A 24,201-nucleotide genomic window follows, 5' to 3' on the forward strand; every position below is an offset into this window, starting at 1 on the left:
GCTCACGGGTAAAAAAAAGGTTGGGGATCCCTGTTGTAGGGGATGGTGACAAGTTACTACTGAAAAATCACATTATTTTGTAAGTCTATGTCATGTGGACTTTTTCTCTGCCAGCAATAAATTGCAAGCACAGAAAACACTCTCTCTACTCTAATCGGAACACTTTTCAGAAAACAGTCACAGCACCTGCCTGTTAGTTCTTACATGAGAGACAACTTTCCTTTATACAATATTTCCTGTACCATTGAAAATTCTATGATCAGGCTTCTTTAAATATGTTTTAAATATTATTTTAAATATGGAAAACACAGTTGTAACTTGTAGGATGAATGTGAGCATACTTAGTGGACTTACTTCTCTGACATGTCGTTCCTCGGTATCCAGGAGCACATTCACAGATCCCATCATCTGGTGAGCATGAGGCACCATTTTTACAGTTACAAGATAGAGAACAATTTGGTCCCCAGTGTCCTCCAGGACACACACTGTCACAGTGCATTCCTGTTAAACAGATGCCATAGACATTAGAATAAAATATAGGAATGAATTAGTATATTTGGCAAGGTCTGCGTAGCTGCTTATTTCTAAAGGCTGCTTGGTATGGGGTTAATTGCAATTTGTGCTGAGCTGATTACTGTAGGATTATAGCAAATTTGCAGATTCCAAAATTAAGTCATTTGGCTTTCATTGTGCAATTTACTGAAAGTCTCATGTGTTTGTTTTGTTAAACTTGTGTTCAGAAATTTCCCAAAATCCAGAGCCAACAATCTCTAGGAGGAGCAAACATGAAGGGGGTTATTTATCAAAATCCGAATTTTTCTAGAATCCACGATTCCATTTAATTGGTTTGGGTAAAAACTCGATAAAATCCAGAGTTTTTTTCCAGAATCGCTCTATTTATTCATGATTTTTGGGCGAAAAGGTTAGATTTTCGGGCTAATTCTGGCGAAGACCACAGAAACTTCAAAATAGAATACGGACCTCTGCCATTGCCTTATGCACAACCTCGGCAGGTCTGAGATGGCGGATTTTCGGATTCTGGCTTTTTGCTGCATCGGCTTTAATAAACATTAATTTTTTTTTTAAAGAAACGCTTATATAAAGTCAGAGTTTTGCCCCAAAAAGTCTGACAGGAGTTTAATAAATAACCCCCAAAGTCTCAGATATGGACTCTGACTTCCTTTAGGTTGAAGAGTCTTACTTTTAGCACAATAGAGGAGTGATTAATGAAATAGTGATCTGTAGAAGGAGTAATATATTCTACTAACAGATAGAATACCCAGGAAATAACAGCAAGTACCCACACCTTATTGTGTCTGTTCTGCATTAACAATCAAAGCTGCCTGACAGCTGAATAGATCATTTGTTTCTTTGTATGAACAACACAAAGCCCAAAGTTGATGGAACTTCAACTTTCGTACATGACAGAAGCTTGCCAAAACTTTCCCATGTTTGTGTACACGGATTATTTCCCACAAATACAAAATAATGATTTGTGCAGCTAGCATGCACTAGGTGAATATTATGAAGATCTCTCCTCAGTTCCTTGTCAAGTTGAAGCCCTTCAGAAGTAAAAGATTCCAGGCTGATTTTGGTCTGTTCTGATGTCGATAAGGAGATTTGTGAAGGAATGTTTTGCCAGGTCCCAGGACAAAGAGCCCTTTATGAGCTGCACAAGTTGCTAGGCAATTACTGGAGGCTCATGATAAAACTCCACTAAACAGCTCAGAAGAAAACCTCATGTCATTAAAGGGCCAGTTCCACCAGCAAATGAAAGGGTTTTGTATCCTTCTAAATAGAATCTACTGTTACCCAGCACCGGTAATACGGTATTATCAATTGCTGGAGCTAGTATCCCTTTAATTGCTACTGCATTAATCAGTTGGGCTCAAACCTCTGCTCAACAAAAAAGTGGAAATCGCATGCAAACATACTTTACATTTCATTATTCTCACTTTATAAACCCCTCCCCCCAAAAAATTCAAAATTGTTGTAGCTGCTCATATGATGAAATTACATTTATGCTGAAAACTGCAGTTTGGTTGCCAGGATCCCTGATGTAATAAGGATATAATCACTAATTAATTGGAGTTTTCCATAGTAGCGGTACTTAGAATTTGATTAAATCAATATCAAGAATTAATTGTGATTAACTTTTTATTGCTATCAATTGTTTACGGCGCCGTTTTTAACTTTTTTAAAAGAAAACAAACAACCAAACAACTGAGATTTTTCAAAACGCTTTATTTGAGATCCATATGGTGAATATTGCACTTGGCACTTTATATTTATTTACTATACAGCTGGTTCTAGCTTAACTAAGTCTAGAAGCAAAATAGGAGTCTTTCGATCGATCGCTAAAAATTTAAACAAATTAATCGTTCGTTCATACGATTTCTATTTGATCGTTCAATCGATCGAATACACTAAAAATCCTTCGACTTTGATATGCGAAGTCGAAGGATTTCAATTCGAGGGTCGAATTTCGAAGTTTTTTTAACTTCGAAATTCGACCTTTGTTAAATCTGTGTTTGTAACATGAAACGAGTAAGGCTATAGATGTTCTTGTTTTGCCTGATGGAAGATTTCCTTCATTCGAGTGCCTGCTCTACAAATGTATGGTTTGAACTGCTCCCTTTACTGAAGGCTCAGGGCAGTGCACCTGAGCCTCCTCTATGATTTGGTGAGTTACTATTTTATCTAGGACTATCTTATGGATATACTGCAGAATTTGTTGGTGTTTTGCAAATACATGCTAAAAGTGAATTTTTAACTGACAGTCACGCATTCACATCCCACAGTTTGTAATGCTCACCTGCCCACCCTGCCAGACAGCGACAAAATCCAGTAGCAGGGTGACAGCCATCTGCATGGCTACAGTCGCAGCGTTCAATGCAATTCATTCCATAGGTTCCATCCTTAACAGGGACAAAACACAAACAACATATTGTTGTTCTATTTACTGTATGTAAGTGAGATCAAATTTAGACTGAAACATCATTTAACATGTCATTTAAATGGAGTGAGGGCCATCAGTTTAAATGAACTAAAATGGCAATCTTTACCTGACATGGCAGTTCACATTTGAACCCTCTCCAGCCTGGAGCACAGGTGCAGGTTCCATCCAGTGGGTTACAGGCCCCTCCATTCAGGCACTGGCAGGTAAGGTTGCATCCAAGACCCCAAGATCCTCTAGGGCAGTTTATGGAACAATCTACCCCATGCCACCCTAGGAATGTGTACAATAACATAAATGATTATGGTTACTTCTTTATATTAGATGCATTTTATGTTAGTATATAGTATTTACAGTATGTTACAGATTCTGTTATTATTTGGTACAGATTTATATGCTAGAACTTAACTATGGTGTGAAAGGAATGTCATAAAAATGTTTCCATGTGCTCCTCCTGATATTTTTCTGCATCTTTCTTAGTTAAATCTACATTAGTCGCCTTTTTTTCCTAACAATTTCTCAGATCAATAAAGTGCAGTATTATTGCTGCTTATGGATCAAAGCATGTGTCAGTGTCAACTACGCAAACTACTGGTTCTTCTAATCTCTAATGGGTTCAATTATAATTACATTTGTTTCCAGTTCGCTATAAATTCCAACTCATTAGCACGTGGGGTGAATTTACAGATTCTGTGTGATTCGTCCATTCACATGGATGTTTTAATGGCATGTTTCATATATTAAGGCTGGACCTGGTCTGACAAAAAGTGAGGATGAAAAAGCTCCCTTTAAATTTCTCATCTGCCATCCAGCAGCACTGGCACATAAAATATCCTGTTTTGTCAGTATACAAGAGGATTGCAAAATGGTATGTTAAAATCTGCCCCCTGCTTAAAGGGATTTTTTCACTGCAAATAATTCACTCTACCTATAAAATTGAATTCCTGAACCAGCAAGTGTATTTTTTTAGTTGTAATATTAGTGTGTAGGCGCCATCTCAGGTCATTTTGCCTGGTCGTGTGCTTTCAGAAAGAGCCAGCACTTTAGGAGGGAACTGCTTTCTGGCAGGCTGTTGTTTTTCCAACTGTAACTGAATGTGTCACAGTGGGACCTGCATTTTACTATTGAGTGTGGTTCTTATATCTACCAAGCAGCTCTCATCTTGTGTTAGGGAACTGTTATCTATTTACCTGTTGTTGTTAGGCTGCTGGGGGGGGGAGGGTGATATCACAGTGCAGCAGTAAAGAGTGACTGAAGTTTATCAGAGTACAAGTCACATGACTGGGGGCAGCTGGGAAACTGACAATATGTCAGATTTCAAAATTAAATATAAAAATATCTGTTTGCTCTTTTGAGAAATGGATTTCAATCCAGAATTCTACTGGAGCAGCAGCTGATGCATTTGTTTAAAAAAAAAAAAACATTTTTCCCATGACAGTGTCCCTTTAAGGATATGCATCCAACTTGTTTTACCAAATTTAGGCGTGCTTGCCCAGCATTACTGTAAGAAAAGGAAGATACCTAAGGCTGGAAAGGTTTGTACCATACCTGCTTTACATGTACAAGAACCATCCACTGGTGAGCAAACAGCATTGTTCTTACAGCTGCACAGAGAAGAACAGTTAACGCCATAGGTACCAGGGGGACAAGCTGTTGAACAGTCCACACCCTGAAAATAAAGGATATATACACAATGAATGTTAAACAATAGGTGCCAACTGATCCAGGTTGAAAAAAAAGAATTGTGCTTTGTTTGCCTTCCTCCGGATCTACTTCTAGAGGCTTTTGGAAGTATAAAACGCCTTTTTTAAACCATCTTTAATATAGTGAATAAAGTACCCCCTATTGTAAAATATAAAGATATTATAAGTTACCGAGGAGTTCCATGACCATATAAAAGCACAAGGCTGACTTCTAATATCCTCATATTTTCCAGCAAGGAGTACTTTATTTATTATAATGCACAAGTTTTAGTGAGTCATGTGACAAAAATGACATCACTACTCACCGTTTATAACTGATGACATCACTAGTCCATTTAAAAGGATATCATTTACAAGATACCCATGGCTTTTGTGTATTATATAATTATACATTACTGCTGAGATAAAAATTGATTTGTATGATGTTTCTCTTTTGAGATGAATGGGGATACAATTCCTCCTGTAATTGTCTAGGTCAGTGCTGCAGAAGGCTATATTACACAGAGGTGAAATCAGGGGATAAATTCTTACTTTATATAACTGTTTATAGAACGGCACTGATGTAAGCCAGACCTGTAAGATGACAAACCTCTATTTTCACATAGTAATCTGTTCCTGTTTAGCATTATACAAGCTCTTAAAATACAGACTTTCCTGCTGTAGCACAAAACACAAGGGAAATTGAAGAGCTTAAGTCCTTATTTACCGTAAAACCAGGAGCACAGATGCATTTCCCCATCACGCTATCACAGTCTGCCCCATTCTGGCAGCTGCAGATCTGCTGACAGGACTCTCCATAGTAGCCCAGAGAGCAGGTCTCATTGCAGTAGAGACCAGACCTTCCAGGCTTACAGGCGCATTCTCCAGACATAGGATGACAGCTGAAAAGAGAGGATGAAAGAAGCAAAAGAACAAATGATTCAAAGTGTAAATAATATCAGTGGCAATACTTACAATGTTTAGTGCTAAATCACTGCCTGGATTAGATTATTTTACAGTGAAAAGGAGGCGCTAGTCTACTTTGGAATCATAACAATGAGCAGAGTGTGAGTGGCTTTGGTTGTTTGAGTTTAATATATCTGTGACACTATATTCTACAGATGTTTAATTCAGTGCATATAACTTTATCTTTACTTTGTTCTGCATTAATTCAAGCAGAGGAAGCTTTGGAACATCAGAACAGAAAAGGACACATTATAAAACTGTTCCCTTGCTTGTAGTCAAAATGTTCTTAAATTGATGTATTTTTTTACCGGAATGTGGTGGGGGCTATGTGGACCAATCAGCAATAGACTGCATTCACAGCCAATGGGAGTCTGTGTATTTCCTGCCAAACTGCCAGTGACACTATAACATGAGTACCAACATAACATAACCTCATAGAGGTCTTTATTGATAGGCACATGTTTGTTGTAATAATTAGCACAAACTTGATTTGCATTTGTGTTTTGCCCCCTTCAGTATATGAGCCCTTCAAATGGTTGCACTAAATTACTAGTAAATTAGTAAACGTTGAAAGGTCACAAAGGTTCAGGCCTGGGAATGCAGATATTTGGGGCAGAGGGTTATCCAAGGAAGGCCTTTAGACACTGTCAGAAATTAGAACTGTTATACAGGTGTAGGGACCTATAGGATCTGTTAGGCTCCTATAGAGTTAAATCCCTACCCTTTCTTTACTCCTTTGTTATTGGGTATAAGCCCCTGTAACAGTTTATTTAGTACTCCATTAGTTATTGGTCAAAGGGTGTAATACCACTTCCTGCCACACTGCTATATAGTGTTGTGTAGGGAGTGGCCTCTTGTATTGGCCTCCTGGTGTCTGTGCTGCTAGGTGTTTCCCATTGAGCCTGGGATCACCAAGGCCCCAGTAAAGCCATTAGCCATAAAGAGACCTGTACCTTTGGAAATTAAGGCAGGGACCAGGAAATCCTGTGAACCAGGTTAGCTATCATTAGGGCATCATTAGGATCTTTAATAGACTCTCCAGGAGAGTGAGATAGTCAGCTTTATATAGCATGAGCATCTGTGTGCTCCATCAAGGATAGTAGCAGGGAGTATCTTCCCAAAGGCTTCTTGTTTGCCTATAGTGCAGGACTCAGTGGACAGGGTGTTAAGCTTTAGACTTCGTCTCCCTAACTACTTCACTGCTGATCCCGATCCCCACAGAGGTATATCTGTCTTCTGGGAATTGATGCACACTTGACTACTATGCCTTATGGGAGTGACAGTCTTCATTGTACTGTATCATCTGCAGGGGAGTCCAAACGACCCAAATCCCCTTCGGGGGGCGGGGATGGTGGGCCCTCCCTAGCTTCGGCGAAGGGGGACCCACCTGCTCAAGCTGGCAATGGAGCCCATGCCTTTCGGGTAGGACTCGGAAGAATGATTCAATATCATCTTCTGCTATCCTCCCTCCTCTGTGATATGCTATACCTGCATCATCTCCTGTGTGAGTAAACCTGTGGTCATTGCTTATGCTAATAAACCATCCACTTTGTTTGCATCAAGGTGTCCAATCAATCTATTTTATATGCAGTAGCCTGTGTGTTGTAGTTATACTACACCTTAAAGGGATAGCTTCCACTTGGCAAAGGCCCTGACCCTGTTGTGTAAGTCGCAGTGTAACCCATGCTCATACCAATAGCTGGACACATTAACTCCTTGTGGTCTGGTTAGCCCAGATTAGCGTTACACAGGTATGGGACCTGTTATACAGAATACTCAGAACATGCGATAATGGGTCTTTCTGGAATTTGTATTTTCCTATCTAAAGTCTACTAATAAACCATTTCAACATTAAATAAACCCAATAGGTATATTTGGCCTCTAATAGAGATAAATTATATCTTAGTTGGGATCAAGCACAAGGTACTGTTCTATTATTACAGAAAAGGAAATGATTTTTAAAAATGTAATCAATTGATTAAAATGAAGTCTATGGGAGAGGGCCTTCCAGTAATTCTGAGCTTTCTGGACAACAGGTTTCTGGATAACGGATCCCATAGCTGTTTTACAATTGTGTTAGTGCAGGAGGGAGATGGGAAGGTTGACATTAAATTTCTGTATGTTCATTTTATACAGTATATTTGTCAGCTTTGCAAGCGTGGCCAAGAGCAGCACAAGATGTAGACCTAGTCCCAGAGAGTTCCGCCCCTTACAGTTTACAGTTTGGTACCTGATACACAGTTACAGTAAGGGAGACAAGAAGTTAACAGAGAAATCAAAGCCAGTCAGAATCAGTAGCAGAAACCATTTCTTTTTGTTTTAAGGTTTCATTTTAACATCTTTTAAAACACATTACGTCATTAAGTTGTTGTAGCAAGCTGATAGTACTGGCCGAGCTGAGTACAAAAGATAAGCCTAACTGGGAAGCAGATAGAGGGAACGTCTCTGTGCCTGCTAATGATTTCACCTTCTGTTAGACACATGGGAAGGAACATTACTTTTGTTAATGAACTGACCTTTGCAATAAAGGCCAGAAGCCTAAATCCCATACCTGTTTATGAGACCATCTGTCCCTACCTGAAACCGCAGCCCCATTGAATCTGCAATCAGAACAGCTGCTGATACATAACTAACTGACATGGTCAGCTGTGCTAAAAGAAACATGCTAAGGAGGCCAACACAATAGGATACTTTGTCCTACTCTCCCTTTGCACTACTAGGCAGGTTTTAAGAACCAAATCAAATGTCCTGTCAATGGGAATGATGTTTTATGAGTATCTTCTGTCAGAGACTGCAGTAAAGTCTCTTCTAGGGGCGTCCTTGGAATTAACATTCTATATGGGAGGTATACCACAGAAACTGGAACTGCCAGAATCATTAGAGACAGGTTTTATGTGCTGCACTGCTACTAGTTAATATATTAATGATTAAAATCTCAAATATGCAAAATTTTGTAATGCAGTGCATTATAAATAACCTGCAATTGTTGCACTTATAGAACATGATCATTGCATTTGTGACTCACCAAGAGGCATTTAACAATATCATCATGTCTGACGCCGGCATATATCAACCATAAAGCTCCTTATTGGCTTATCTGGCAATTGCACAAGCCTGAACATCAACACATTTATAAATGAGGTGTCAGTTATCCCTGAGTTATCAGTTAAGCCTTTTACTTAGAAATACGAGGTGTTGGTAATCCCTGCTTGTCACCTTCCTGACACTCTGAGCAGTTGTATTTGTTTTCATATATATATACTGGAAATTAAGTGCTCTTTTGTGTGACTAATTTGGGAATGTGATAAAACCACCCTCCTCAAAATTTGCAATGTTATTGAACTGAGGAGGTACCATGCCTCATTATGGTCCATATTGCTATACTGGTGGGACTTTATGCTCCTTTTAGGGCCACCCAAGTCAGACAGGATGAAGAGCAGGGGCCAAACAAAGGGTGGTACATAAGACCCTGATGAAAAACCAAGCTGCTACAGGGTAGATACAAGGCAGTTCCTCTCTGCGCTCGGGCTCCTAAACCCTATTTACATTCCCATAATATACATTCCCACTGTTTGTAGATGCTGCATACCACCTGTGAGTGGCCTTTTTTTTTGCTGATGGAAAGGACCAGCAAGCTTGGTATTAATACAAAATGTTGCCAATTAATCTTGATAGTAGAGTTCTGTTCAACTATTAGTCCATTATTGTTGTTGTTATTATTATTATTATTATTATTAAACTTTAATATGACTAAAATAGTGGCCAAGACTGCGATTTTAGAGACAAAACAATTTAAACAATGGAATAAGATTAAATTGCAAAATGGGTTCAGATGATTCTGCATGTGACAGTGTGCAATGTAGAGCACAAAGGGACAGTATAAGTCTGCAGCAATGTGGCACAGTAGTCAAGGGTAATTCTAGACACATTGCACTATACCAAGGTTGCAAAGTTTTATGAAATATTACAGGAGGAAGGTGGAGTTAGGAATTGTTTTAGGAAGAAGGATAAATCTGAAAAATTAATTTTCAAGGGAATATATGGAAAAACAGTAAAGAGAAGCAGAGCCTTTTATTATTATTATTATTATTATTAACATGTATTTATATAGCGCCAACATATTGCGTAGCACTGTAAAGTAAATGTGATTATACAACTAAATTACATGAATTATATACATAGAACATATGGAGTTACATACATCACAATCAATACAGGTACAAAAGGTGAGGAAGGCCCTATGCAAAAGAGCATACACTCTAAAGGGAAGGGAGTAATACACAAGGTGTGGGAGTGGGCAAGATCAGATTAAGTGGGTGTGAAATGTGGTACTGTATGTGGTGTAGCGTTTGGTAGTTAAGCAGAGTGAGGGTAGGCTTCTCGAAACAAGTGTGTTTTAAGAGATTTCTTGAAAGAAGAAAGGTTGAGAGAAAGTCAGACAGACCATGGGAGAGAGTTCCAGAGGAGGGGTGCAGCCCTTGCAAAGTCTTGAATGCGAGCATGTGAGGAGGTAATGAGAGAAGAGTTGAGTAGCAGGTCAGTAGAGGAGCGTAGTAAGCCAGTGGGTGAGTATATAAAGATGAGTTCAGAGATGTAGGGTGGGGCAGAGTTATGAAATGCTTTGAATGTCAGGGTCATTAATTTGAATTTGATTCTGAAAGGTAGCGGAAGCCAGTGCAGGGATTGACAGAATGGCGAGGCAGAGGAGGAGCGGTTGCTGAGGTATATGAGCCTCGCAGCAGTGTTCATTATGGACTGGAGAAGTGACAGTTTCTGGAGGGAAAAGCCAATTAAAAGAGAGTTACAGTAGTCTAGACGTGATATGGCGAGAGAGTGAATAATAATTTTGGCAGCATCTTGGGTGATAAATGATCGTATTTTGGATATGTTCCTTAGGTGGAAGTGACATGATTTAATAAGTGACTGGATATGAGGAGTGAATGACAGGGCAGAATCTAGGATAACCCCGAGGCACCGGGCCTGGGGAGAGGGGGTGATAGTGAATTGTTAGCTATGATGGATACTTTGGGGATGCTACTGGTGTTAGTTGGAGGAAAGAGAACCATTTCAGTTTTAGAGAGGTTTAATTTAAGGTAGTGTTGCGATATCCAGTTAGAGATAGCTACATGGATAAAAATTGTCAGGGTGCTATAGAAGCCAATGGGAGCTGCGCTGATCCTATTGGATTATTTTAATCAGTTCTGACTTTTAGAGGTTTACTAGTAATTATCCAAAAAACTCAAAATTCTAGAGATTTTCCATATTCCTTTCCGGATTGTTCAGCAACTTTTTCATTTGTGACTTTTCAGTTTGGATCTTTTAATAAATTTCATGAGATTCGTGGTTTTAGAAAATGTGAATTTAGTCACTTTATCTAATATTTTGCAGGTAGTGATCATTCAACTGCAGATGTAAGGAATACTTGAACATGCCCAAAATGTTCAGACAATTGTATTTGTCTGTATAGTTTTTCTAACATACAGAATCCACCTCTTCAAATATCTGCTGGTTCCGCAAGACTGCTAGGGATCTGGGGTTGCATGTGCTGTCATGTAGATCATTAAATGCATGGGACCTGCTTCTGTTATTAAATGGACCTAACTTTGAAGAACAAATAAAGACATTTGTATTCTATTTTGCACAATTTGGTTTAAAACAGCCATACCATGCTCTTGATCTAATGAAACCTGATATATCCATAATTCATTTATGCACATAATTTTTCACTCAGCAACTGTCGTATCCAAGTGTTAAATGACCAACAGAATCATCGGAGAATTTCACAATCAACTCCAGGAATATATCTGAATGGTCAAAATGATATACTAGACAAGATCCCCTATTATAAAGAAATAGTAGGCATTTTCTCTATTACTATTCAGGCATAATGTGGAAACACACAGCCTTGCCCACTTCCAATTTGTTTTGAGAGACAGAAATGCTTGAGGGTAGGATTCTGGAATTAGTTGTCAGTCAGTTAACAGTGAAATAAGCCAGCAGAGCATTACTATTGCCCTTGCAAATGATTAATCACTGCAGCTAAAGTCAATAAGTATGACGGTTTCCACATCTGAGGATTAAACTTTTTGCTAGCTCTTTACACAAAACAATCACCTCCTGGAAATACAATCATGAATAAGTGTACGATGGGTACTGTAAGTTTCAATAACTGACTGTCTGTCCACCACCAAATAAGTATTTTGCTCAGTCAAACAGTATGAATCTGCCAAAACCGAAAACAAGTTTGACTCATGACCCATTTGGATGTGGAAGAAGTCACCATCCGACCTGGAACAGTATGGCACTTTTGTTATGTGATCAATTTGGGGGGGGGGGGGTGAAAAGCTGAATCAAGGAGTTTAGCCATCCAAATGCATAACCAGACTGGATAATATGGCCCATGGTTTATTTGACTGAATGTTGTGAATCACACTGTGTGAAACCTGAGTATACCTAGAACACTCAGAGGCACATTTATCAAAGGTTGAGTTTCGAATTCAAGTAAGTTTTTAAAAACTCCCATGAACTCGAAATTTGACCAATCGAAATGTATTATTAAAATCAAATTTTTAAAACTCGGATGAATTGATTTGACCCGAAAACTCGAATTGAATTCAAATTGAGTTTTTTCCCTGAAAAAAACTCGAATGTCAGGAAGGCTACAAACAACTCAAAATTGATCCCTGGACCTCTCCCATTGACTTAAGCAACAATTCAGCAGGTTTTAGATGGCAAATAGTTAAATTTGAGATCTTAAAGAGCCAGAGTATGATAAATCCCGAAAATCACATTTTTTTTAAAAACTCAAATTGAATTTCAATAACTCCCTAATGGAATTTGACAATTTTGACGATAAAAAAAAAATCGAAAAATCGAATTTCAAGTTTGTATTTTCGATTCGACCCTTGATAAATCTGCCCCTTGAATATTCTCTTATCATTAAGTGGATGGGTATCGTGGCATATTCAACGTGTATATTTGCGCATTTGACATTCCGCAAAAAGAATAACTGCTGAGTGTGCAGCCTCGTAACCAAAAGAAGTTCAAATTGATTGCGCCGGTAACCTACAGTACCATACATCACCTTGCTGACAGTTTTGTTACTACATTCCCAAGCCTTTTTCTGTACGATGCCTTCAGTCTTCCTTCAAATGTGCAGTGTAACTATACAGGGCTAAATGTAACTGTGAGAATGTTTATCAAAATAAACTGCAATTAAATGGAGATGACTTCAAAGACAGGCTTAATTAATGAGAACAGGATTCATGAGGTTTTAGTGGTGGTAAACGTTTGGAAACCATGGCACATACCATTACAAGTGCAACAATATAGAACATTTCTCTCTCACCTCTGTGTGTGCTGTAAATGACAGGGGCACGTCTTGTCACATTTAATCCCATAAGTCCCTTCAGAGCACAGTCTTGTCTCACATCGCTCCCCTGTATAACCAGGTTCACAGAAACACGCACCGCTGATATGGTAACATTTCCCACCATTTAAACACTGACAGGTTTGGGCACAATTTACTCCATATGAGCCAACAGGACACTCTTCCTGGCACCTGTAAAGAATGAGGCATAATATAGAGGAATGTTTATTAATGAAGGCTAGGCCCAAATGTATGTGCACGTCTACACATGCTAAAATGCTAAAAGTGCATGCTTTGCATCCACATGTGCTTGTTTTTTTTTTTTAATACAGATCATCACTCCTATTACTGGTACTATTCCATATTTTAATGGCTAAAAGTAATAGTACTGAGGGTTTAGCCCAAAATAGCTCTAGAGAGCATTTTAAGGCTGCCACACAAATCTTAATTCATTCAATTATATGGGAGGCAGCAGTGGTGGGTGCAGGTGCTTTTCTGCCTGCTCATATATGAATACAGCAGAGAATAGGCTAGCTGTGCCAAGTTCAAGCCTGATATTATGGTAGATATCATTGGGAAGATAACACAAAACAATATAAATTACAATACAGAAGTCAACCTTTTGCAAGATTATTCCCATTATAAAAGACACATCTATAAAATAAAAATTACACCTTAGCCCAAGGGCACAGTTAAGTAGCCAGTACATTACACATGCAAAAATATGTTTTTATTGAAGCATGAGTTGTTTAATATATGGACCATATTAACACAAGCTTGTTCTACCGTAAAGCGCTTGTAATTGCAGACACGTTATTTGCCCAGTGATGTTCCCTGTTTGCTATGATTTACATATGAACTCCATATTCTTTGAATTTTAATCTAAGGTGCCCATAAGTGGACTGATATTGACTGCTAAATTGGCTTTTCTTGATCAAGTCAGCACAATGTTACATGTATGGGACCAAAACAGTCAACTTCCTATAATCCTAAAGACGCAGTTTGCTGGGGACACTGACTATTCTTGACAGGCTCTCCCATGTGATCCTATACCTCCCAAACTTTTGTAAATAGAAAGAGTGAGAAAAAGATTTTTTGACAACGCCCATTTTTGTGGCCACACCCCCTAATTACCATGTCCATTTTACCAAATTTGGCAGGTTATGAAATTTTGAACACATATATGGGGTTTTTATGTGTTATTTCAGTTTTACTAATGAAGTTCAATTGCCCTTTTAGCTGTGAGTCTAAGTTATCCCAAGAGACCTGCTTGTCTTAAACTGTTACAAAAGTATCTAAGTATCTAGTCTGGGCTCTCTGCCAAAAGCCAATTAAGTTAGAAACTTTGATCTCTTGCACTGAACAGCCAGAAAAAGATACAAAGACAAAGTTGGGACATTTCAGTAACAATCCGGGACTGTCAAAATCGTCAATGCCCCATGAAAAATGGGAAAGTTGGGAGGTATGTGATCCTATCATTGGACAAATGGGTTTGATGCCCACCATTGAAATTTCCTTGAATCTCTGCCATCACAAGAAGGCACAGATGGGTTTTTATTTCCTCACCTCTCTCCATTGTATCCCGGACTGCAGTAACATTTCCCTGTAGCAGAGTCACATGTTCCTCCATTATGGCATTGGCATTCCTGTGTACAGTTTCTCCCATAACGACCCTCAGGGCATGGCTGGCCACAGACTGTGCCCTGAATTGAAGCAGAAAATTAACAGTATATGTGGAAAGCTGAGAACTGTGACTGAATCTAATTATAATTAGCACTTGACCTGATAAGCTTTGAGGCATTTTCCCACTGCCAAAGTACAAATATAAGCTTGGCTAGAAGTTTCTCAAAATGAAATGCATAGAATTTATATTCTAAGTATATAATTTACAGCCATGGTCATGTTTCCCCATAGCTCACTATTTCATATTCAGTTGTGCTCAATGCTTTCTATGATAAATACATTATCTTTTTGGAGGTTTGCTACATAATAAGCACTGTAGTCAGGGACCTCACTCCCCCAAACCCAGTGTTGCCCAACATGCAGGTTACACTGCCAAAAATAGGTAAGCAGCGGAAAGTTTAGAGAGAGCATCAGTGAGCCTGATCATTGTTTAGAAAATGTACATATTGTATATCCCAATATAACATAAACTCATCTGAAGTTTATTCTTTTTTCAGTATTTTAAAATAAAATGTTCTTTATTATGAAATGAATGGTTCAAACATATTGCACAACCCCCAGCACTGATTGGCTGATTAGCGGATTGTTAGTATTTATCTGAAAAGTGTTTCAGATGAACGGATTCCCACCAGATTTTGTGATTAGTGATGGGCTAATTTTTCCCGTTTCGCTGAAAAATTCGTGAAACGCAATTTTTGACACCGGCGATAATTCAGACGGCAGAGACAATTTCCGACGCCGGCAACAATTTAACAGGCATTAAATTGCCGCCGGTGTTAGAATTCTCGCCAGTGTCAAAAAAAAATTTGACACTGGGGCAAAAATTTGCAGACGAATTTTAACGGCTATTTCACGAATTTATTCACTGGCAGCAAAATGTGGAAATCGGACGTGAATTCGTACATGCCGAATAAATTCGCCCATCACAAATTGTGATTCGTCTGCTGAAGTGTCAGTTCTCTCCTGCTGTCATTGAGCAGTGATCCCCAACCAGTAGTTCATGAGCAACAAGTTGCTCCCCTACCCCATGGCTGTTGCTCCCAGTGGCCTAAAAGCAAGTGCTTTTATTGAATTCCTGGCTTAGAGGCAAGTATTGGTCGAAAAAAAAAAATGTTCTGCCAAACAGAGCCTCCTGTAGGCTGCCAGCCAACATAGGGCTACCAAGTAGTAGCTACCACCCAGGAATATTTTTCGTGCTTGTGTTGCTCCCCAACTCTTTTTACCTCTGAATGTTGCTCACTGGTTAAAAAGGTTAGGGACCCCTATCATAGAGAATTCCTTAGCCCTTAAACATGCAGCACAAATGACACATGTGCTGGATGTTTCCTTACTTGCAGGATCTATAGGCAATAACAACGAAAATACAGTCATATGAGGCTCAGCATCAAAAACAATTTATTCTGAAATGATATCTGAAAAATAAACATTCAGATGAAGACAACTGCCATTTAGAAATGCCCTTGTGAATGAAAATCTTGTCCAGCCAAATTGTAATATAGTGCAAGCCCTGGAGAGAGTTGGAAAATTAGGAAAGCCCTCTGTTATTAGGAAAGCCCTCTCTAATTAATTAGTTTACAAAAGGTCATTCGGCATGATTGAGAAAGGCTTATTGACTAAATAAGTTAATTATTTTTTATTGATCACCTTGTAGCTGCCAAGTTAGGCAAAGCGAACTTAATTAGACCATGTGACTTACCATCCAGCCGGCAGGACAGGAGCATTCTCCAGTTACATGATGGCACACACCACCATTCTGACATGGACATCTTTCTTCACACTGAGAGCCATGCTTCCCAGGAGGACACAGGTCCTCACAGCTGGATGGGCAAAGAACATCAAGATAATATGACATGCTTTTAACATGCAGTCCTTTTTTAGTTCTTGAGCTTATATTCAGAAATGCAATTGATCAAAGTTAAATTAACAATTTTAAAACTACACTTAAACATTTGCAGCACATTGCTGTCAAACAGATTAACGGTAAATGTTATCTGCTGACTGGCTGCTATGAGTAACTAGGCTCTTAAAGGGGAACTATCGCTAAAATTAAAATTTAATATAAGCTTCAACATACTGAAATAGGAAATAAATACAATGAATTAATAATTCTGCATTGTTTCTGAAATAACCATGTTCATCGTCACTAATCCTCTCTCAGCATCTGTTTCTCTTCATTCTCCCTTCATGCAGCAGTTGCGTGTCAGATAATCATTGATAATTAGATCCACTATATCTTATAGAGGGGCTCCTTTTTCCTGGAATACTGTATGTATTAGAGTTCACTGGCGTCCGTTTACTAAAGTAAAAATATTCGCACAAAATATAGAGAAATTTGTCGCAGAATATGTTTTCGCCAGTTTACTAACCTGCGGTAAATATAAATTTGCAAATTTTCTTGCACAAAAATATGTTTTCGACAGTTATCGCATTCGCTGAAAATAACGCTACGAACACTAACGCCTGTTTTACTAAACAGCCAAATGTGCAAAAGACTAACTTTTCTTTACGCAAGAATTTTCGCAAAATTTTACCGCCACATATGTAGTGGTGTAAAAGTATTTTTTCACCAGAAAATTTTCAAGGGGCAGAAATTATTGCATAATACTTGTTTTTTTTACCCATCATTCTTTGCTGACAGGAGAGAGATCTGTAGCTATTGCTGACAGGATGTTTTGGCTTCTGCTTCTATCTGGTGCAACAGCAGCAGTTTCAGCTCAGAGGTGAATTATTGGCAGTGGGCATCACAGTCCAAGGATTCGTTGGCCTCTACGCTTTTTTGGTTTCATTGTGATTGTCTACATTAAACTGTGCATTTCTATGAAGCAAAGAGATTGACTGGTATCATTTCTTGTTCATATTATTCTATTGGCAGAAGGGTTTATATGATGCATAAATGTTTGATTGGTGTTACTCTGGTAATGTTGTTGGATGGTATAATCATCAGTCAATAAAGTTTATGAGTTTTGAAGATGCATTTCTGGCCATAAATGTCACAGTAAAAATTGCCACAATAACCGCCATAAAACAAGACTATTTTATAGCATAAATATTCGCAAAAACTTAATTTGTCGCCAGAAAATTCACAATTCGCTAGAATTACCGATAACGTAAGCTGATTCGTTAATGCAGTTACCGCAAGTGATTGCAATGACTACTGAGCGCATCACTGTTTAGTAAACTTAGTCGCTGCGAAAATTCTGGCGTAAAAATATTCTCAGCGGTAACATGCGGAAACTTAAAGTCAGATTTACCGCACTTTAGTAAACGGACCCCATTGTATTTAAATCACCAGACACCATGGGGGGAATTCACAAAAGTGTCGGGAACGAAAAAATGTCTTTAAAATGTCGTAGAAAGTGTCGTAGCAACAGCCGACAAATTCACAGAGCATTTCTCCGCCAGTTTTCCGACATGTGCGACACTTTTGAATTAGTGTCGTTAAAAGTGGGCGTGGTTTTTTCGGCGCCACTTTTCCCGACATTTTTATGAATTACTTATAAACTCATTTTTTTTACCGACAATTTTTCAGACACTTTAGGCTCTCCAAAATGAAAATGTCAGACAAATTGTCGTTTAAAAAGTCTTGGTAAATGTCGTTTGTACGATGAAAAGATATACGACATTTTAGAAAATTGTCAGACTTACGAGACATTCAGAGATGGTAACATCTGCCTTTGTGAATTTGCCGTACGTACGACATTTTACAAATTTGTCGACCGCCACTTCTGGGTTACTTTTTTAACCGACACTTTTGTGAAATCCCCCCCATGTCTCTCTATATGCAGGATTTGTGCAAATGGCAGTTACTTTGTTATATTTTGTTTGTACTGGAATCAGTTATTTGAGTGAGCTCTGATACGGGAAAGGTAGCCCCCCCCCCTATAAGATATATTGGTCTAGCTATAAATGAAAATCTGAACCCAACTTCTACAAGAAGACAGGATGAAGAGAAACAGATGCTGAGAGAGCGATAGCGAACATAAACTTGATTATTTTAGAAACAATGCAGAATATTTAATTGATTGTTTTTACAAAGTTTCTTATTTCAGAATGCTGAAGCTTGTGTTAAATTTTCATTTTCGCGATAGTTCCCCTTTAAGCTGCTCATAGACGTGCAGATTTTACCCCTGTAGCGGGCGAACAATCGGATGTCCCAATCTTCCGACCTGCCACTAACTATTAGACATCAGCCGATGTTCTGGCCATGACAGCAATCATATGCAAGTTATGTCCAACTAATTCTAGTCACAGTTGCCCATTGATATTGTTAGATAGGCAATACATGCAGAGAAAGTATCATTAGCCGACAGAAATCTTATCTGTCTGATCGACTAAATGACCGATTGCCATGGTATGAAAAATATCGGGACAATCCACACATGCCCCGAAAATCATACGAAACTTCAATTTGTATGACATTATAGTTGCATCTATGGTCAACTTTAGCCATCATTGCTTCTTTTATTACTTTGCACCAATAATGTCACAAAGCTTATATAACATCTAGAAATTCATAGTGATCAATAAGTAGGATAGAAGATATCTGTTTTTTACGGCTTAAGGTGGCCATACACGGATAGATCCGCTCGTTTGGCGATGTCGCCAAACGAGCGGATCTCCCTCCGATATGCCCACCTTGAGGTGGGCAATATCGGGCTGATCCGATCGTGGGCCCTAGGGCCCAACGATCGGATCCTAGTGTTCACCAAACGGGCGGTCGGATCGCGGGACCGCATCAACGAACAGATGCGGCCACGATCCGACGGGATTTTTAATCCCATCCGATCGAGATCTGGCCGACTTTCGGCCAGATCTCGATCGGGGAAGCCCGTCGGGGGCCCCCATACACGGGCCAATAAGCTGCCGACACGGTCTGTCGGCAGCTTTTATCGGCCCGTGTATGGCCACCTTTACTCAACCTGGTGGAAACTTGCAGACTTTTATTATGTTATCCCCATAAATGCAAATGTAGAAGGGCATTACTGTCATAATAGCGAGCATGTGGTTTGCTTAGGATATTAAAGGGTTCTTAAACCTACAACAACAAGGGGAGGCACATTTATCAAGGGTCGAATTTGAATTCATGTGAGTTGTTTTAAACTCCCTTAAAGGGGACCCGTCACCCAAAATAAAATATTCAAAATCCTATTTTATCACATTAGTCAAGCAAAATGAACTTTAATTACACTATATAAATTATTTGAATCTTGCTTCCTTCAGTCTGGGAATTCAAAATTATAGCAAGCAGGCAGCAGCCATTTTGTGAACACTATTATTAAGACAAGCCTTGTATCATCTCAGAATCTTGTTTGTGCACCAGAATGGGGGACCTGATGTCCATCCCCATGCCCTGGCTACACAATTAAATGGTAAAGAGAACGGGGGAATGTGTGGAGAGCAGTGACATCTAGAAAGTGCTGAATGGAAAGTGAAAGTAATTGTCTGCCCCGCCTCTATGCCACTGGCATAGAGGAGTGGCAGACAATATTTGATTGACAGCGGAGATGTTTAAATGAGCTTACAACAGCTATGAATGCTTTAATAAAAAATAGAAATTGGATTTCATGTTTAATTTGAAAAGGACTTTTATTATACAGATTTTTGTGTCGGGATGACAGGTCCACTTTAAATTCGATTGGGGGATATTTATTAAAAAAATCGAATTTTTAAAACTTGGACGAATTTTACCAATCTGAAAACTCAAAATCAAATTTGATTCAAATTATAGAAAACTGGATTCCAGTTTTTTTTCTCCTATAAAAACTTGAATGTCAGGAAGGCTACAAACATCACCAAATTGATCCCTGGACCTCTCCCATTGAAAGGGTCAGTATGATAAATTTCTCAAATGGAATTTTTTTAATAAACTTGAATCAAGTATGGATAATTCCCTAGATGAATTTAAGAGTTTTGACCATAAAAAAAATTTGAATTTTCAATCGACCCTTAAAAAATCTGCCCCTTAAAGTACATTTCCGAGCGTATTTGTAATGTACTTGTTCAGCCCTGTGTTTTGGATAAACACACTTATTCAGATAACTAGGCCTCCAACAAAAGTTAACGATTAAAGATACAGACATTTCTTGTCCTGGAAAGATTATTGGCCTACATTCTATAACTAGATACTTACAAAGCCCCATTGTAACCAGGAGGACAACGGCATTCACCAGTTACATGATCGCAGGTGGCTCCATTTTGGCACTGGCATTTTTGTTGGCAATCATTCCCATAAGTCCGTTGGTCACAGCGCTCCTCACATCGCCAGCCCTTATAGCCAGAAGCACAGTGACAGGCTCCAGTAATGGGGTTGCACAAGGCTCCATTTTTACACTGACAGCGGCTGCTGCAATGTGGCCCCCAATGGTCAACATCACAAGCTGTTAATAAATGAAAACTTGAGTGAGCATTTTATGAGCACAGATTCTACAAGAAGTAAAAAGTAAGTTATAGTAGGTATGTGCCTGAATGCTCTCCTGTTTACAATCCATAAGATACAAAATGCTGTTTTGTCTGTTTGTTTTCAGAGGAACACAGTAGTTGCAGATCATGAGTGCAGAAAATATCCCCATTGTGTGTTACCTAATGGAAACCATGGATTTCAGGCACAAATATACAATGTATACATATGCTATACAATAAAACCCAACACAAAGGGGCCATTTACTTAGCTCGAGTGAAGGAATAGAAGAAAAAAAACGTTGAATTTCTATTTTTTTTTTTGCTTCTTCAACCATCGAATGGGCTACTTCGACCTTCGACTACGACTTCGAATCGAACGATTCGAACTAAATATCGTTCGACTATTAGACCATTCGATAGTCGAAGTACTGTCTCTTTAAAAAAAAAGACTTCGCCACCTAAAACCTACCGAAGTCAATGTTAGCCTATGGGGATGGTCCCCATAGGCTTTCTAAGCTTTTTTGGGTCGAAGAAAAATTGTTCGATCGATGGATTAAAATCCTTTGAATGGAACGATTCGAAGGATTTAATCGTTCGATCAAACGATTTTTCGTTCGAATGAACAAATTGCGGTAAATCCTTCGACTTCGATATTCAAGTCGAAGGATTTCCATTCGGCAGTCGAATATCGAGGGTTAATTAACCCTCGATATCCAACCATAAGTAAATTTGCCCCAAACTGTCTTTCATCACTAACCTTCTGATGTGTACAAGTACACTTTTTCAAAGCAGTATCTTTAGTTAAATGATGAGCAGAAGGTTCAGAAGACAGCTGCTTTTTGTTAAGTTAAGTAACGGTTTGGTTTGTGCTGTTCTTTCCCATCACTGAATAGATCTGGCTGCCAGCATCAAACAAATCAGACATTACAGAAATTATAGAGCTCATTTAGAATCATTATGCAAAATAATTGGTACAATTTGCCTTGTTGTTCACCAACAATACAACATTCCTTCCATCATTCCACCGTAGTAGCGGTGATGCAAATGTTGGACTCTTTATTGGGCATACTTATTAAATGAACTCTTAACCTATTTTTATTTTTATATAGCAGAATTATTAGATCCTGAATATATAATTATTTGTACACTTTTTATTTTTATTAGGCCTTCACCATTTTCAAGACATTCACAACTCTGTTTATAGAGTCTACTATATTTTGTCCCAGACATTATTGTGTTCCCTTATTCATATACAGGTATGAGATCCGTTATCCGGAAACCCATTATCCAGAAAGCTCTGAATTACTGAAAGGCTGTTTCCTATAGACTCCATTTTATCCAAATAATCCAAATTTTTAAAAATGATTACCTTTTTCTCTGTTATAATAAAACAGTACCTTGCACTTGATACAAACCAATATATAATTAAAGGGATACTGTCATGGGAAAAAAAAATGTTTTCAAAATGAATCAGTTAATAGTGCTGCGCCAGCATAATTCTGCACTGAAACAGATTTTTGTATATTCAATTTTGAAATCTGGCATGGGGCTAGACATATTGTGAATTTCCCAGCTGCCCCAAGTCATGTGACTTGTGCTCTGATAAACTTCAATTACTCTTTACTGCTGTACTGCAAGTTGGAGTGATATCAACCCCTCCCTTTTCCCCCCAGCAGCCAAACAAAAGAACAATGGGAAGGTAACCAGATAACAGCTCCCTAACACAAGATAACAGCTGCCTGGTAGATCTAAGAACAGCACTCAATAGTAAAAACCCATGTCCCACTGAGACACATTCAGTTACATTGAGAAGGAAAAACAGCAGCCTGCCAGAAAGCATTTCTCTCCTAAAGATCCATTGTCCAGAAAACCCCAGGTCCCAATTATTCTGGATAACATGTCCCATACCTGTGCAGCTCAGACCTATGGCACAAGAAGTGTTCTGGCCTTCGTAGTGCACAAACAATAAAACCACGCTGGTCAAACACCAAAAAAAAGCAGCTGTGAACACTTCCCATAACAAAGCATGGGAAACACGGCTGACAATGGCAGTGAAAGACTTGCACAACTCAAAAACTTAAGCAAATTATTAGGGCATTTTGACAAACAGTGAGAGGAATTGCTGTAATTAAAAGGTGAATTCAGTGAACACCACTGATGAATAGGCAGAATCCACTTGTGGAACAGGTCACCCGCCAAGAACCCAGGGCTCTTCTGCACATCATTAAACATGGACTTTATTTTTCCTTTGTACTAGCAAATTACACTTTATTTAGCACCTCATTTCATGGCGAATTATGTCAGCCACACATTATATGGCATTCCAAAGCTATTCAACACGTGATTTGGAAAAATTACTTTCCTTCTGGCATTGGAGTGCAGCGGAAAAAGTGAATGTGTTTTTGTCAAATAATACTTGCTTGTCAAAATAGTGGCATGGACATGTTTCTTTTCTTTCTTATTCCTTTTTTTTCTTGCTTTTTCAGATTACAGAATACTATAACTTCTGCCCAGGAACACATCATAAGTATTCTGGTGCTAACTCCAAAGTTTTACAATCAGCCAAAATACATCACCCAAATGAGGAAAACATTACAATCAATTAAAAAAAGACAAATCACACACCAGGTTCAGTTCCAAAATTTTGTTTAAAAGCTTGAACAAATACTTGCAAGCACTGGTTAAAGGGGTGGTTCGCCTTTAAGTTAACTTTTAGTATGTCATAGAATGACCACTTCTAAGCAACTTTTCGATTGATCTTCATTCTTTATACTTTTTAAATGATTTGTCTTCTTCTTCTGACTCTTTCCAGCTTTCAAATTACCCCATATTAAAACAAATGCTTTGTAAGGCTATAAATGTTTTGCTATTACTACTTTTTATTACTCATCTTTCTATGCAGGCCTCTCCTATTCATACTCCAGTCCCTTATTCAAATCACTGCATGGTTGCTAGGGTAATTTAGACCCTAGCAACCTGATTGCTGAAATTGCAAACCCAAAAGCCACAAATATCAAAAAAATCAAAACCAATCACTAATTGTTGCAGAATATCACTTTCTACATCATACTAAAAGTTATATCAAAGGTGAACAACCTCTTTAAATGTAGAAACAAATGGTTAAATGTGGAATGTAGAACCAGTTG

The 24,201-nt window shown here is 38.6% G+C and overlaps 1 protein-coding gene across 1 annotated transcript in view; it reads right to left on the reverse strand.

The window, feature by feature from the left end:
• The window catches only part of megf10.S (multiple EGF like domains 10 S homeolog), a 93,098-nt gene that overhangs the window by 25,518 nt on the left and 43,379 nt on the right, over nt 1-24,201 (reverse strand). The window contains exons 6-14 of the mRNA XM_041580417.1: nt 20,787-21,033; nt 16,353-16,473; nt 14,540-14,676; nt 12,953-13,165; nt 5,366-5,540; nt 4,505-4,625; nt 3,066-3,229; nt 2,816-2,918; nt 355-501 (exon numbers count right to left, since the gene is read on the reverse strand). Of these exons, the coding sequence (XP_041436351.1) occupies nt 355-501; nt 2,816-2,918; nt 3,066-3,229; nt 4,505-4,625; nt 5,366-5,540; nt 12,953-13,165; nt 14,540-14,676; nt 16,353-16,473; nt 20,787-21,033 (1,428 nt within the window). The remainder of the gene's footprint in view (nt 1-354; nt 502-2,815; nt 2,919-3,065; nt 3,230-4,504; nt 4,626-5,365; nt 5,541-12,952; nt 13,166-14,539; nt 14,677-16,352; nt 16,474-20,786; nt 21,034-24,201) is intronic.

This window comes from Xenopus laevis, chromosome 1S (genome assembly GCF_017654675.1).
Source record: "Xenopus laevis strain J_2021 chromosome 1S, Xenopus_laevis_v10.1, whole genome shotgun sequence".
NCBI lineage: Eukaryota > Metazoa > Chordata > Amphibia > Anura > Pipidae > Xenopus > Xenopus laevis.